The sequence below is a fragment of the Prionailurus bengalensis genome, chromosome B3 (assembly GCF_016509475.1).
Source record: "Prionailurus bengalensis isolate Pbe53 chromosome B3, Fcat_Pben_1.1_paternal_pri, whole genome shotgun sequence".
NCBI lineage: Eukaryota > Metazoa > Chordata > Mammalia > Carnivora > Felidae > Prionailurus > Prionailurus bengalensis.
Window position 1 is genome coordinate 83,682,615 of NC_057355.1, and position 15,492 is coordinate 83,698,106.

At 39.7% G+C, this 15,492-nt stretch overlaps 1 protein-coding gene across 4 annotated transcripts in view; it reads left to right on the top strand.

Moving 5' to 3' along the window:
• NPAS3 (neuronal PAS domain protein 3) overlaps positions 1-15,492 on the top strand; it is an 856,869-nt gene that overhangs the window by 786,952 nt on the left and 54,425 nt on the right. For all 4 annotated transcript variants that reach the window (XM_043555965.1, XM_043555962.1, XM_043555964.1 and 1 more), the window contains one exon: positions 1,732-1,850. In XM_043555965.1, the coding sequence (XP_043411900.1) occupies positions 1,732-1,850 (119 nt within the window). The remainder of the gene's footprint in view (positions 1-1,731; positions 1,851-15,492) is intronic.

Below are 15,492 nucleotides of genomic sequence, written 5' to 3' on the forward strand. Positions count from 1 at the left end.
TCTTAGAGCAGAAGTTTGTGCTTATATAGTGTATTAAAAAGCTGTTGGCGTATTATGGCGTGTTAGATGATGAGAAAAATTTCATAGTAATTCATATTTAATCAGAAGAAATGAAAGTACTAAATATAACATGGCTCTGCTTTTCCCTCGAGTGATAAAAAGCTGTACATTTAAAATGACATCAGATCCATGCTCTCTAAAACAAAAAAAAAAAAAAAAAAGAGAGAGAAAATCTTAAGAGACACACATAAGAAAGGGACACTTGTCAGTGGTTCCCTCACCCCAGAATAGAAGTGCCACCAACATTGGAAAATATAGTCCTATTTAGACAGCAGTGATACAAGGAAAGCCACAGACCCAACAGCAAGGTTTCTGTTATTACAATAGCTCCTGTTCTTTCATCTGAGTATCACATTTCATATATTTTTTTTAAAGGCATTTCTTTCCCTTAGAAATACATGGAATGTACTTCTTAAAGTTCCAAATCTTGTTTTGCCTGTTTGTCTTTGTGTTTTAATAACTGTTTTCACATATGTTAATTCTTAAATGTCCCTTTATGACGCATATTTCTCTACCCTCCCCCCAGAAAAAGTTAGCATTAGTGGAAAGCTTCTCAAAAGAAATCCTGTTTACTGATGGATATATATATATACACACACACACACACACATATTGGATGGATATATGGATATATATATATATGGATATATATATATGGATATATATATATATACACACACATTTTTTTTAATTTTAGACTCCAAAAACAAATTTAAAACTTTAAAGTACTATTTTAGAAGAGTCAACTTTGACAGCACTGATTAGGCCAAAAAATGCCAAAATTAATTTTTTTTTGCAGGAAAACACTTAAACTTATAAAATACTTTAGAAAATAGATTTATGTTGCCTCGTGGCCTGTTTGCATACGGGTGTTTTTAGATCAACAAGACTGCAAACTACCAGTTTAAGTTTCAGAAGTAAAGAAGTATTCCACTTAGTCTAAAAATGTATGAAGGGAAAGAGCAACTGTCTTGCTTCAGGGAGGAGACTATTCTTTGTTAATATCCTCTTCAGATTAGGGCAGGGAGCAAGCTGCCATTAGTGACAAGAAAGGACAATTGATGTTGGTGGTGGTCTTTACTTGTCTCTGTCTATACATTCCATTCTAAGCCCTCTATCGTAAGTCAGTTGAGAAAACTTTATGCTTTCTTATTCCCCACAATGGAGAAAACTGACTCAGGAGGGCAAGGACACTGGCCAGGAGATGGTTTCTTGCTTCTCAGAGCTGCCCAGTGGGCAAATATTACGAGAAGGGATTCACAGGGAAAACAAAGAGCAAGTTATCCTTACTCTTCATCAGAAGCCTCTCTGCCGCAGTCTTGGTTGATTCCCTAAATCTATAGTGTCCTCCATGTTCATGACTATTCTCTCCATGTGCACAGGCCAGGTGGCAAGGTAGGCTTCCATTACTTCATACTTCAGGCCCTACTTAGGGAGTTAAAAGGTCTGAAAAGCTCCTGCTGGAAACTGGAACAGAGTTACTTTGGATTCATTAATTTTTCTTTTTTATTTTCTGCAAAGTAAACATTTTCTAAATGAAGTAAGTGGATTACCATGCTCTTAGCACCTGTCACTTATGTTTAGTGAACCCAAGGATTGCACCTGAGCAGTAGCTGTGAGGGGCTGTGTAGACATCTAAATCATGTGTGTATATATTTTTGTATTCTTCAGTGGAGTCAACCAGCCCCAGTCTGCTAACCACTGACAACACCCTTGAACGTTCCTTTTTCATCCGAATGAAATCTACTCTGACCAAACGTGGCGTGCACATCAAATCATCAGGATATAAGGTAAGCTGGGCTTGGGCAAGGGAAATATTTCTGTCTCAGGTCAATCCTAGGTCACTTGCATGGAGTTTCCCAGCTGCTTTGGGACCACATAATTAACGCCTATGATCTTGAGCAGCCCGTAGGGTTCTTAGTGGTTTTCCCGTCTCAAGGTAGGGGCTTCATTACATGACTCGTTCTCACTTCAGACATTGCCGAGGCACTAAATGCCTCAATATGGTGTCTTTTCCTGAAACACTTGTTAATAATGCACCAGGGTCTTCAGCACTCGCTAGAAATTCACTTTGATGGAGAAAGTGAACCAAATTCATAGCAGTCCTTAAGGTGAGTGTTCATTCTAGAACAAGAATTCCACTTGCAAGAATTCCACAAGCAAGAATTCCACTTCTCTCTTCAAATTCCCCCTTTCTCTTTCGGTAAAGACTATCCATTTTAATAATATCTTGGCCGCCCAGACTCATACGTGTAAAAAAGAAAATCAGGTTAGGCATCAGGACTCTTCATTGTAATTACACTTACTCCACATCGGTCATACCTTGGCAGACACAGGACGCTCAACATACAGAGTACATGTTCCCCACAACAGCAAGGACCAAGTCTGGAGTCATAATCTACATTATCGTCCTTTTAAGGGTAAGAATATAAAGCCTCCTAATCTTGGGAAATTCCAACACTTGAGTTACCATAGCAACATAAATTAAGACCTATGAAATTTATGACACGCCTTTGGCAACCTGAATCTTATCAATTTTACAATACACCAACCCGTCTCTCAAACAACATTTACCGTATATGGGAGGACCAACAGCAACAGAATGGACTGTAGATGTGGCCGGCATGACCTTTTCCAATTTAGGGTTGAGAGTTTCTGACAACTCAGTTCTTTAGGGTGACCGTAGCATTGTCAGAGATGGTAATAGTCATTAAGTCGTTGGGCTTAAAAACCGTATACAAGTCACCAGAAACCAGCAGCTGCATGAAAGTCAGAACCAGGTACTCTTTCTGACATGAATTCTTCAGAGACAAAGAGGAAGGAGGTGGGGAAGCAGGGGTTTCCATGAACGACCTTTAGCTGAGCTGGCCTACCGTCGGAAAGGCACAGGTGGAACGTACCCTTAACCTTTAACAGGGTTGGAAGCCAAGGAGAAGCTCAGGGCGGCTCTGCCTACAGGCGCTTTACCCTTCAGAGGCCTGTTACAAAGGGATACCGTGGAGGGAAAAATCCAGTCTCTATCCTCGGGACTATTTTTATTTTTCCTGCCTTACTGAACACAATACATTTATTCGTTATTAAAGCATTAGCAAGTTTGAAATTTCTACAAGCAAACTACAGGTGTAGCGCTTAGTGTCATTTTAATGCTAGAAAGATCCATTCTAGTTTTAGGAGCTGTAAGGCTTCCTTTCACCTGTTTTCTGTCTTTCAGCTTTTAGTTTGTCACTTTTAGTGGTTTTTACTGGTTTGTAGGGGGCATGTCCCAGGAAAGAGGAAGGGTAGGACAGGTAAAGTGTAGTTAGAAAACGTAATATGGAGTATACTTCAGTATCATTAGAAAATTTAATTTTTTGAATGATAAAAAAATGACTGCTTTCACGTGACCAACTAGAGATCATAAAGCCTTGCAAAATTTGGAATCTACAAAAAAGTGGGCTGTGCAAGTGGAGAAGTGCTTTGTATTTCAGTCCAGGCAAGAGACCAGGTAGCTTGCATTCTTTTTGTTTTGCCATTTGGGCAGCTCAGTAAAGCGGTTTTTGCTGCATGACCTGAAATTGGACAGGCTCATTTCTTAAATACTAATAGATCATTCAACAAATTTTTATTGAGTTACCAGTCTGGAGCCTGTTCTAGGTCCCATAATCCAGCATTAAACAGTAAAAAGTCCCTGCTTTCATGGTACTTAGATTCTAACAGCGGGAGACAGACAATAACAACAAATAATGAAGGTGATTTCAGACAGCAGAAAAGTCCAAACGAACAGTAACTACTACTTATGCATATTACAATATGCTCGGCATGATGCAGTGTCTATGCAACTCACAACTATCCTAGAAGAAGGTATTTTTATTGCTCCCACTCTACAGGTAAAGAAAATAAGGCTAGAGGTTAATCAGCATACCCAACTTCACACATCAGAGGGACAGGGCTGGGCTTTGAACTCTGTGAGTCTGGCTCCATGCCCTATGCACTGAACCACTAGGCTAACTATTTTGCTGAGAGTAAAGCAAAGGTGGTGAGTGTGGCTGGTGGGGACCACTTTGGATACGAGAGTTGTGGAACATCCAGCTGAGGAGGTGACTGTCACCTATGAGTGGTAAGTGAGAGCAGGACCACTATGGAAACAGAACAACCGTGTTTCCAAAGTTCCTTGGGTTTAGGATTAAAGACACCTTGCTATAAGAAGGCACCTTCAAGAAACAAAATATGAAAAGGGACAACCATGAACATCCAGGACTGGAAAAGAGAAGTTATTCTGGCTTCCATCAAACCCTGTAGTGTTAAAGTGATCATACTCCTCTGACATACCCTGTCAGTCCATCTTTCTCAAGACTTCACGAAAGTCTCCATCCAGTACCGTACCCCCTGCCCAGGAGTGCTAATGTGAGAGTTGATTCATCCCGTCTTCCCCCAATAGGATGAACCGTTCAACAGATCCAGCCCTACCCCTCCTCCTCCACGATGCCCTTGCCTCATTAATTAACCTTGTCTGCAAGTTAGCAGAAGAGCTGATGAGAAGCCATGACATGACACACAGCTGAATAACATCCCTATTTATCTGTTCATTCTCAGTAAATAAATCTAACAGCTTATAAAACATTCAAATAAAACTGGTAATCACCCCAGCACCACACAATAAGCACAAATAAAAAGAAGCAGTGATGATAATTTCACCATACTCCCAATATTCCTCTTAATTTATTACCATTGTTTGCTCCTTTCTTTTCCCATAAAGCTCCAAGATGTTAAGCCATGCCCAGTGCAGGTCATTATACTTCTCTCCAGTTTTCCTGTGACCTTGGCACATGCAACTTTTCTGCCTTGGTCCATCATCTTACCTGCCACGCTTTCTTTAGTGTTGTTATTATCGCTGGCAGTAATAATAGCAGCAAAGATAACGCTTGTTAAACATGGACTCTGCAACGAGTACTTTGCCAAACACCTCGTATCTTATCCAATCCGTACAGCATTTAAAACCTTCCTCTGTGCCAGGCGTTGTTCAAACTTCTCATTCTATCATTATGCCCATTGTGCAGGTGGTGAAACTGAGGCTTTAATAGGCTCAGTATTGGCCCATGTTGGCATAGATCTTAAGTAGTTACTGAGGAGCCAGGACTGGCCAGGCAGTGAGGCTCCAGAGCCTGCCCTCTCCACCCTGGGTGTCACTGCTTAACAGATCAAGTCCACAGAAAAGCTCAGCATGAGCTAGACCTCAACATATGGAAAATTCTTCTACATTTTGAAAAGAAAAACCTCTTGGCCTGATTAAGACCTTCTCTTTGCGGCTCCGCATATCCGACAGCACTCCTTGATGGAGATTCGCAGAGATTTACCTTCCTTCCCAGGGATTTTAACACCCACCCAGGTACCCATAACCAAGAATTCTAGCCAAAGAAGAGCCACTCTGAGTCTGCGAATTCAGGCATCAAGTGTGATATAGGTCACTGTTGCTTCTGCTCCCTGGGCCTCAGGAAAGTTGCCCTCATGCCAATGAAGTTTCCCAGCCTCGAGCTGACATTTAGTTGTCTCTGTCCTCATTTGCTTTGAAATCCACTGTAGCACGTTATCTGGACCAGCCACTTTTTATGCCTCAGGGGCTTCTTGTTGTGTAGGCCCCATTGTTGGCCACATATCTTAGCATAACACAGCTCTCCTTTAAATTGCACTGCGTCAATATTCTGCCTTCTAGATTAGGTCTATGTCTGGGGGAACTTACTAGGTATAGCACAGGGGGTAAAAGGAGATATGTAATCAGGGAAATTAGAGAAGTAAAGACTAATTGGGTCGCCTCCTTAGCTCCTGTCTTTGGAGAATAGTTTCCGTTAGCATGGGACTGTCAGTTTTCTAATCTACTCTTAAATGCCCACCAGCACCGCTGTCATTTCTGGAGTTTTTATCCACACACATTATGATGTCCTAACTCTAATGGCACAGCAGAGCATCCTGGGCTGGGAAACAGAGACAAAGGGAGAGAATCTCTGTCATGTTTACATAATGCTGAGAATGTCGCTTAATTCACCGCACAGGGGAAAATCCTCAAATGCTGAGGGTTCCTGCTATGACATATATGAACAGATTACTAAGGGAGGAGAAGGGAAGTCCAGATTTTTAAAAAATTAATTAATTAATTTAAAAATAAATAAAAATAAAAACAGCCCCTATCTGGGATGATTTGGGTATGGATTTTTCCGTAGCTAAGTGTCCAACTAAATGACTTCTGCAACCTATCCCGTCTCCTTATAATATAGAGTCAGAAACCATAAGTAATAGAGAAAACAATTTGTAGGTTCACTAGTTTATAAGGATTGCTGATATACCTCAGCTCTAAGAGTACCTGTATCTAGACGTGAAGTAACAAAAGCAAAAAAAAAATGAGAGGATGCTAATTAGCTAAAGAAAACTCTTTGCCTTCTCTAAGCACGGAGCTGCCATTTAAATTAGAACTTGTTCATTTGTTGCAATTCATGGTTGTATCTGTTCTGTGAGAAAAGATACTTCCCTGATTTTACCAGTAATTTGTTTTATTTGGGGTGTCATAAATCCTTTTAATGTTTTGATTACATCTGTAGAGCCTCTCCCAAGGTAAATTCATTTTGCATCAGTAAGTTCTTGAATCCCTGAGGTGAATCCAGTGATCTCAGGTTACAAAACCTTATTTAATATGAGGACATCTTTGGTTCTTATTAAAAAAACAAATTAGTGCACCTCCCAGAACATATTTCACCAAAATTACAATAGTTCTTTCCTTCCTCCTCATTTTTCCTTCCCTTTTATTCATTTAGTGTTAATATATATTGAAGTCCTGTTCCAAAAAACATCAACTCCTAGAGTGACAAAATACAAAACCAAAATTTAAAAAAAAGAAATTTTTTTAAGTTTATTGATTTTGAGAGAAGGGGTGAGAGAGAGAGAGAGAGAGAGAGTAGGGGAGGGGCAGAGAGAGGGAGAGAGAATCCCAAGCAGGCTCCACACTGTCAGCACAGAGCCATATATGGGGATTGAACAAACCAACTGTGAGATCATGACCTGAGCCAAAACCAAGAGTCAGACGCTTAACTAACTGAGCCATCCAGGTGCTCCCAAAACCAAGTTTTTTTGCACTTTGATCCCCTTATGCAGATAATCTTCTGAAAAAGTATTTCTTAGAAAATATTTTTTAATAAAAATTAAACCTAATATTGAAAAATTATGTCTAGGGGCGCCTGGGTGGCGCAGTCGGTTAAGCGTCCGACTTCAGCCAGGTCACGATCTCGCAGTCCAGGAGTTCGAGCCCCGCGTCGGGCTCTGGGCTAATGGCTCAGAGCCTGGAGGCTGTTTCCGATTCTGTGTCTCCCTCTCTCTCTGCCCCTCCCCCGTTCATGCTCTGGCTCTCTCTGTCCCAAAAATAAATAAACGTTGAAAAATAAATAGATAAAAAATAAAAAATAAAAATTATGTCTATAGTTAAGAGTTATTTTCAGTGGTAAATGGTCCTCCTTTTCTTCCTATTCACTTAGGTGGGCAAGTTACATCACTAGGATTTCAATGTCAAAATCACAGCTAGGTAAATTTTAAAGTTGAAGGATTTTCATATGCAATGTATTCTTAACGGAATGTGTATATTGAGAACTCTCAAGATGATAGCAAACTAGAAGGAAATTATTACTTACAGTTCCAATCATCTGGAATTTTAGTGCTTGGTTTGCTTTGCTAATAAAGTCCACAGTAACTAAGATATCGATCTCTCTCCCTCTCGATCATCCACCACTTTAATGTGCTGCCAAAACTGGTTGACTCCACCTATCTCTATTTCCAATCTTCTAGCTTAATGCCTTTTTCTGGATCTGTTGTAAGAAATTCCCAAATTACCTCCCAAAAAGTTTTGCTTCTCCATTCCATTCTGCACCCTGCTCCCTGGAATATCTTCCCAAATCCTCCATCATGTTTCCTTCTCCTAAATCATCACTGGTTCATAGATCAACATATTCAAGAATCTGGTACCAGCTTACATTTTCTACTGCCATCTCCACCATTATTACTCTTTTTTTTTTTTGAGAGAGAGAGAGATAAAGTACTAGTGGGGGAGGGGCAGAGAGGGAGGGAGACACAGTAGGCTCCAGGCTCCGAACTGTCAGCACAGAAGCCAACGTGGGGCTCAAACCCACGAACCATGAGATCATGACCTGAGCCAAAGTTGGACGCTTAACCTACTGAGCCACCCAGCTGCCCCTCCATCATTCTTTCCTTACTACTGATGCTCTGGTAAAATCTGTCCAGTCATCTTTCCTGAAATATACTTTAAATATTCACACTGCTATGCTTTTGGCCATGCTTTTTTCTTTTCTTAAGATGCCTTTCTGCTACACATGCATCTGGAAAATTCTTACACAACCAATATGGCATCACTGAGATATTAGTTTTTTTTTTTTCATCTCCTTTGATGCCCCTATTTCCTTTTCCTCTGTGCTATAACAGCTTTAAGATTTCAGCTCTCTGTGCCTCAGTTTTCTCACCTGTAAATAATAATATATAATGTGAAGAACTTTCCTACGGGTTAAGAGAGGTAACACATGCTCAGTTAAGCATCTTCTCTCCTTTTTGTGAAGTATTATCTATAATTTCATATGAACTTCACAATAATTCTTTTAGGTAATTATGTCTATTTTCCTAACTTGAAAATAGGTTAAAATGAGACACAGAAATATGAATTGACTTGTCTAGGGTCACATAAGTGGTAAATAACAAAACAGAAATATCCAGATCTTCAGATTTCAAATGCCTTCTTCTTTCCAATATACTGCCTTGGATACTGGGTGATTTCTTATTCTACTTTCTCCCCTCAGCACAGTATGCTGCTTGTAGTTGCCACTCAGTAAATGTTAGTTGAATTAAATTGCATGTTCTCTTTTTTTTCCCCCTGTGGTAACAATGAAAATGTTGACAGTACTGAGACGTATAACATACTACTAGAGCCCCTGCTAGTTAACGTCAGTGTCTTTTAGATGTGACCATTGGAATAGCTATGACCCAAATTGACTATACCATGATCTGTCTCACATGCCTTTATCTTGCCTGCCAGGATCTTGTTCTTCTTTACCAGTGCCTTGCTAAAATCAGATTGTACCACATCTACAACATTCCCTTGAGCCGTCAGTGAGAGATTCCTTTCAGAAAACAAAAAATCGAGTCATCTTTTGACGTCACGTATTCATCATGATTTCATATTGGCATTTGGTGATTTACCATTTTCTTTCTATTAAATCATCTTTAAAGGATATTTTTCTGGATATTGATATTTTGAGACTCTTTCTGAAAATTAGAACAATATTTGCTGATACCCTGCCTTCCAGTAAACTCCATCATTTCTCACAAAGATTGCTAAAGATAAATTTATTACAAGGAGTTGGTTCTTTCTTTGCCCAAATGGGTAACTGTATGCAATGAGTTTTAAAACATTTTTATATATGTATTTTTAAAGTTTATTCACTTATTTCAAGAGGGCGAGCAGGAGAGGGGGAGAGAGAGAGAGAGAGAGAGAGAGAGAGAGAGAGAGAAAGAGAGAAAGAAAGAAGAGGATCCCAAGTCTCCATACACAGAGAGAGCCCAGAGCCCAACATGGGGCTTGAACTCACAAATCATGAGCTCACAACCTGAGCCAAAACTAAGAGTCCAATGCTTAACTGACTGAGCCACCCAGGCACTCCATATGCAGTGAGTTTTAACTGTAGCAGGAAAAGTATAGCTTAGAGGTATGCCTAGCACTTATTTAAGGGGCAGTGTGATAGTAGTCCTTCCCTGGAGATTTCTAAGAGCACACGCTAAACTTATCAGTTAGGGGTCTCTCTGCCTCCTAGTCAGTTGTGGACAGACTAGGTGCTACCTGGATGCTTTTCCCCATCTGAGATTCAGAGATGTTCCAAATGTCCAGACATATCAGTACTTCTCCTGAAGCCTTTGCTTCAGCTTTGTGTTGTCTTGAAATGATGACTACAGTATTCCAAACTGCACAAAATGTAACTGTCTTGTCAAATCGATAGATGAATTTTCAGAGACACCAAAAATTCTGTCAACCCATTCAGGCTTTCTAAGACTATGCATTCATTGCCTTTCAATCAACCCAGACACCCAGAATAAATTGAAGGAGAAAAAAAATTTCCAGGGTAGAACTTACAGGCAGAGGTTATCCTGATGAAAAATGCAAATAGAATAGAGAACCAATAACATCAAATTTTTTAAATCCTATTATCTCTTTTTACACCCTGCTCACCTCCCCACAATTGTCCATTACAATGTGGTTCCTGGTGTCATTTTAAATACAACTGACATTGTTTCTGATCTTAAAGAATTTATTTCCCGTTACCAAGGCATGACAGTAGTTCTAGCTTGGGATGTGTCCTTTCTGCTGGGACTAATCAGCTCACTATTTTACCAACCAGAGGCATAATCACTAGCCATTCTGTGAAGTGTCTGTAAATTCTGCGTATGTCAATAACTGCAGTCCGAGTATGTTGCTAACTTATAGGTACTTCATTTTTCATCAGAGAGATTTTCAAAAGAAGCTAGAAATACGAGCATCCCATTTGACTAATGCTGGATCTTTTCAGGTTGGCTTTCTGAGCCTTTGGTAGCTGAGAATAATGAAAGTCGTGATCATTTTGAAAATGACATCTTTGATACAAAAATTAACAACTCTGTATGTAATCTCTTTAATGCCCTTCAGAATTATCATCAATGTCTCTGTAAATATAGTCTTAATCTGACAGTTCTTTAAATATAATCTATTGTGAGAGTTTTACCCAATAAATAAGTTTTAAAAACAAAGTTTACAGTCTTGAAGAAATAAAAAGGCAACAACGTAAGCAGTGCGTCACTTATCGGACTCAGCACTCGATGTGTGAAATGCCCTAATGGTTATCTCTTGATCCAGTGGTCTGAAGTAGCAGGTACATAACTCTTTACAGATTGCAAGGGCTTCCAAATTACTCTGTTTGACCTTCATTCCTTCAAAATTGCCATACCAAAGAGTGATTAAGCACTGAGCTATGATGTCCGACAGCCGCGGATTCAGACTTAGTCTTGTCATTTCTAACTCAGTGATTTTAAGTAAATTGTTTAACTTTCTTAACCATCTATTTCTTCTCTTGTTAAGTCTCAGTAGAACCTCCTTCATAAGGGTCTTGTAAGATACAGTGACATAATGTAGGTAGAGTACTACCCCAATGTCTGGCCCACAGTAAGCATGCAATACATGTCCATATGTGAGGCTTAATGTTTATGGAACTCATATTGTGAATTGATCTAGACAGTCCAAAATCTTAACTTCTACACCTCTGCATATGCACTTGTAACTATGGAAAATAGTAATTCATCAATTATGTTTCAGATTACTTCCTACAAGTTATAGGAGCTCTAGAATAATGAATGATTTCTTCTGAATGTAGAAAATGTGTTTATTTCTAGGAAATTTCTCCCTGATCAAGTGTCTTGAATATTTATTTGAATTTAAGAGACAAAATATGACTGAAATACATCATTGGTCCCTTTAATAAAAAAGGGACATGGTACATGGGGTTTTTTTTTTTTGGTTTTTTTTTTTTTTTTTTTTTTTTTTGGAATTGATTTAGCCTCATGGCAAGGCTAATACAGCCCTTTAATGTAAGAAATGAAGTAGAGGCAAGGCCAGTTTGATGTTGTTCATCCCTGGAGCTTCTAGACTCCTGTAACCCATAAAGCTCTACAGTTTGGTTAAAGTATCTTATCTATATGCACATGAATTGAACCCTCTGGGTAGGCAAGCTTCCACTGTGGCTTGAACCCAACCTGTATCTCAGACGTACTATACAACATTCTAGAATAAATTGTGTTGACTCATTCCCAATAAGGGAAAAGAGCCAGGATTCTGGACTTCCTATCTTTTTATGTAGTAACTTCCTTGAGGGACAAAGAACTAGTCACATCTTTCCTATCTCTCTATGAATGCCCTCCCACCATCAGACTAAAAGAATGGCCCATTGCAAAGTGCTTTGCCTTACAACCCTGTTACTTAAACAAAAGAATCATCTGTATTATCCTGTCACCTGGGTGACTCAGTCAGTTAATCATCTGACTCTGGGTTTCCGCTCAGGTCACGATCTCGCAATTCATGAGATCTCACAATTCATGAATTCAAGCCCCGCCTTGGGTTCTGAGCTGACAGGGTGGAGCCTGCTTGGGATTCTCTCTCTCCCTCTCCACCCCTCCCCTGCTTATGCTTGCTCTCTCTCTCTCTCTCTCAAAAATAAATAAATAAACTCAAAAAAAATCATCTGTTATTATCATTTCTCAATCCACTGTGGGTGTGTGTGGATATGTGTGTGTTGTTTCTGAACTACCAGTGGGCAATGGATATCTTTAAGTACATATTGGAAACATCAATTTCAGCTCATTGCTGGCAATTGTTTACAGAACCAATCCATTTAAGTTATCACCGAACTGATAGCAGTATTTACACCTCCATTTCACCACAGCTTTTATACCTTCTTCTTTCATTTTTCAATTTTTTATTTAAACTCTAGTTATATACCTTCTTTTTATTCTCCCTGGAGTATAGACTGTCCTCACACATTCCCGTGGGCCACACTTGCATTTCATTCAGATTTCTGCCCCAATGTCACTTCCCTGACCACCCCATCTAAAATAGCTCCAGCACACCCCCCATACCCCACCATCTGCTTCATCCTGCTGCCTTATTGTTTTTCATAGCACTTAACACAGTCTGACCCTACATCATAAATTTATCTGTGTATAATTCATCTCCCCATCACAGTGTAAGTTGAAGCTCCTGCAAAGAGTTTCAGTGACATAGTAGAAATTCAAGAAACATTTGTTTAAAAATGCATTTATAAATAACGGACATCATTTGTACAAAGGCTAGAATATATTCCTTCCTTACGTCAGTAGGCTAGTTCCTTAAAAGGGGATTTAGAGATGAGAATGTGCAGCCACTGGGATCCTGTAACTTTTCAAGTTTCCGGGCTCAATTGCCGGGAAGATAAGTGGAAGGTTTCTTCCTTTTTCTTTCAGAAAGGCTGTGCTAATGGTTGACATATTTTAAGACATATTTTCATGCTATCGTGCTCAGTTTTTTTAAAAATCAACGTGAATTTAACTTGTACCCCACTTGTACCCAATTCTAGTGGCTAGAACTCTGGAAGCACCCTCAAGAGTCACTTGATTATTAGTTGGTAGTTCTGAATATATTTAACAGTCCTCAACAGCCCCTTGTCAAATGTCCTTCAAACTCATGGCTCCTCGTAGAAGTCATCAAAACAGACTGGCTTCATAGGGGCACACCTGGTGAGGGAGTCAGAAAATGTCATCCTTCTGCCAGCACATTTCTCTGTGCTTGCCATGCAACATTGGACGGACACACTGATTATTCTGGGCTTCTGTTTCCTTGCTAAAAACAAAGACACAATAGGATTTGCCTCCGGTGCTCTTTAGTCATTTGTGGGTTGAGATTGCATCCTTTTTAGTGCTACTCTCTACACTGGGGTGAAAGCCCCTTGGGACTCTCTGAGTGGACTGGAATAGAGAGTCTGCCTAATCTACAGCAACTCCACTCTTGGAAAGAGAGAGCTGAAAACTGCCAGCAAATTCTAGCAAAGGCCACCCAAAGTTACCAAGAGCTGCCATATTGCCTCATGGCCAATGCTGGCTAGAAAATCGGAAATATTCCAGGAAACATTTAAGCAAATCACTGCTGCAAGGGAGAAGAGGTCTGTGGAAGATTCTGTAATTCTTAAGTGAACTTTCGTACCTTGTCCTATGTAGCAACTATGAATAGACCATTCTTGGAGAAATCAAGTGAGGTCTCAAATTGAGCGCAAAAATAAAATAATACTTTGAGAGTAAATCTCTTGCCTTATTCGATGAGCAGCAAAATTTTTGTTTCCTTACTCACTTTAACACAGTATGTACTCACTCCTCTTTTTATGCCAAATAAAACACATGTTATTATTAAATTCATGTATCTTCCCCTTTAATGTTTTCTTTTTTGCAGTTGGCTTAGTGGTGAACATCTCTGTCAGCATTGTCTGAAATGGTTGTAAGTTTCCAGTTGAAGGGAACTGCAACTTTTAACCTACCTGAAATAGCCCTGAAGACAGTTGAGTCCTAGGCAAATGGTCTTTAATGCTGAATGGAATTAACAATACTCTGATCGTCAAATCCCTCATAGGAAGGTAACATGGAAATGTAAAACATTCTTATTCTTGAATTATAGTTTTGTTATAAACTCCAATCTTCTCGATGAAACATATCTTTCTTTCTCTTTCCACTGGAAAGATCTGAGAATGATACAACTGGTCTGAGGACCCACAGTTGCCAGATCCCAAGCACCTTGGTACAGTGGAGGAAGGTTAAGTTCTGTGGGTATGATCTTTAGGACACCAAAGTGGCAGCGTCTAGTACCTCCATGTTCTCAAGCACTCAGAGAGCACTGTAGGTCAGCCACAGTGAATTAAAACCCAGAAGGCGATGTGGAGTGACCGCAAGCCAAGTCAGCAGGTGGAAAGGGAGTGAAGTCCAGAACCAGTAGACCATACTGTCCCTGTCTCATAGAGGGCTGACAGAAGGCTAAGCCTTGAGAGGCCCCTTGTCCAGTCCTTCTTCCCACACGGGTCTCCCCTTGGGAAAGCACCACTGGAAATATACCACAACAGCTCATGAGACATTTGGGGCCCCCAAAAACCTTTTCCCTCCTGCATACATAAATCATCCCTCCTAATCACACCATCCAGTCCTAAAAACTTTAAAAGGATGGTGCTCTGTGAGTGAAAATTCATAGGCACCTGCTCTTGATTTACTTCCTGCTTAGAATAATTTTTACACAGCTGTAGTATCACGGAGTGACTCCGTTCACAGTACCCAACAGTGAGGCTCAGACGAGAAGGGGTATGTTGGATGTTTGGGTTATAATGATTTCAGCTATTCCTCTTTTTTTACGGCATCATTAGTAATCTGTCATTCTAATAATAATAATTCCCTTTTGACATCATGGAGGTAAGAAGAAATCATCACTGACATCAAAAATGAGGTGATATTTCAGCAGTATTATTTCACTGAAGATAAAATGGAAAGCTTTATTACTCCCCATGCCTTTAAAGAAAGCTGAACAAGGCATATGCTGACCCTAGAGCTTATCTACTTCAGTTCCTTTCAGACTGATACGAAATAACTAATTTTAATTGTTCCAAGTAGAGCTTCAGAATGTGGTTTTCCCCCAAAGCTTTACATCTACCTAATAGAAACTTTTTCAAAAACAAGCTTTATCAGTTCATAATAAACCGGGAAGTCAAAAGAAAAGTCCATTGTAGTCAAGAATGATCTATAATTTTCATTCTTCACCATCCCCTTTTGTTCAAAGTATTTAGGAATTGATTCTACTCAATCATGTGGTCAATACTTCTTGTG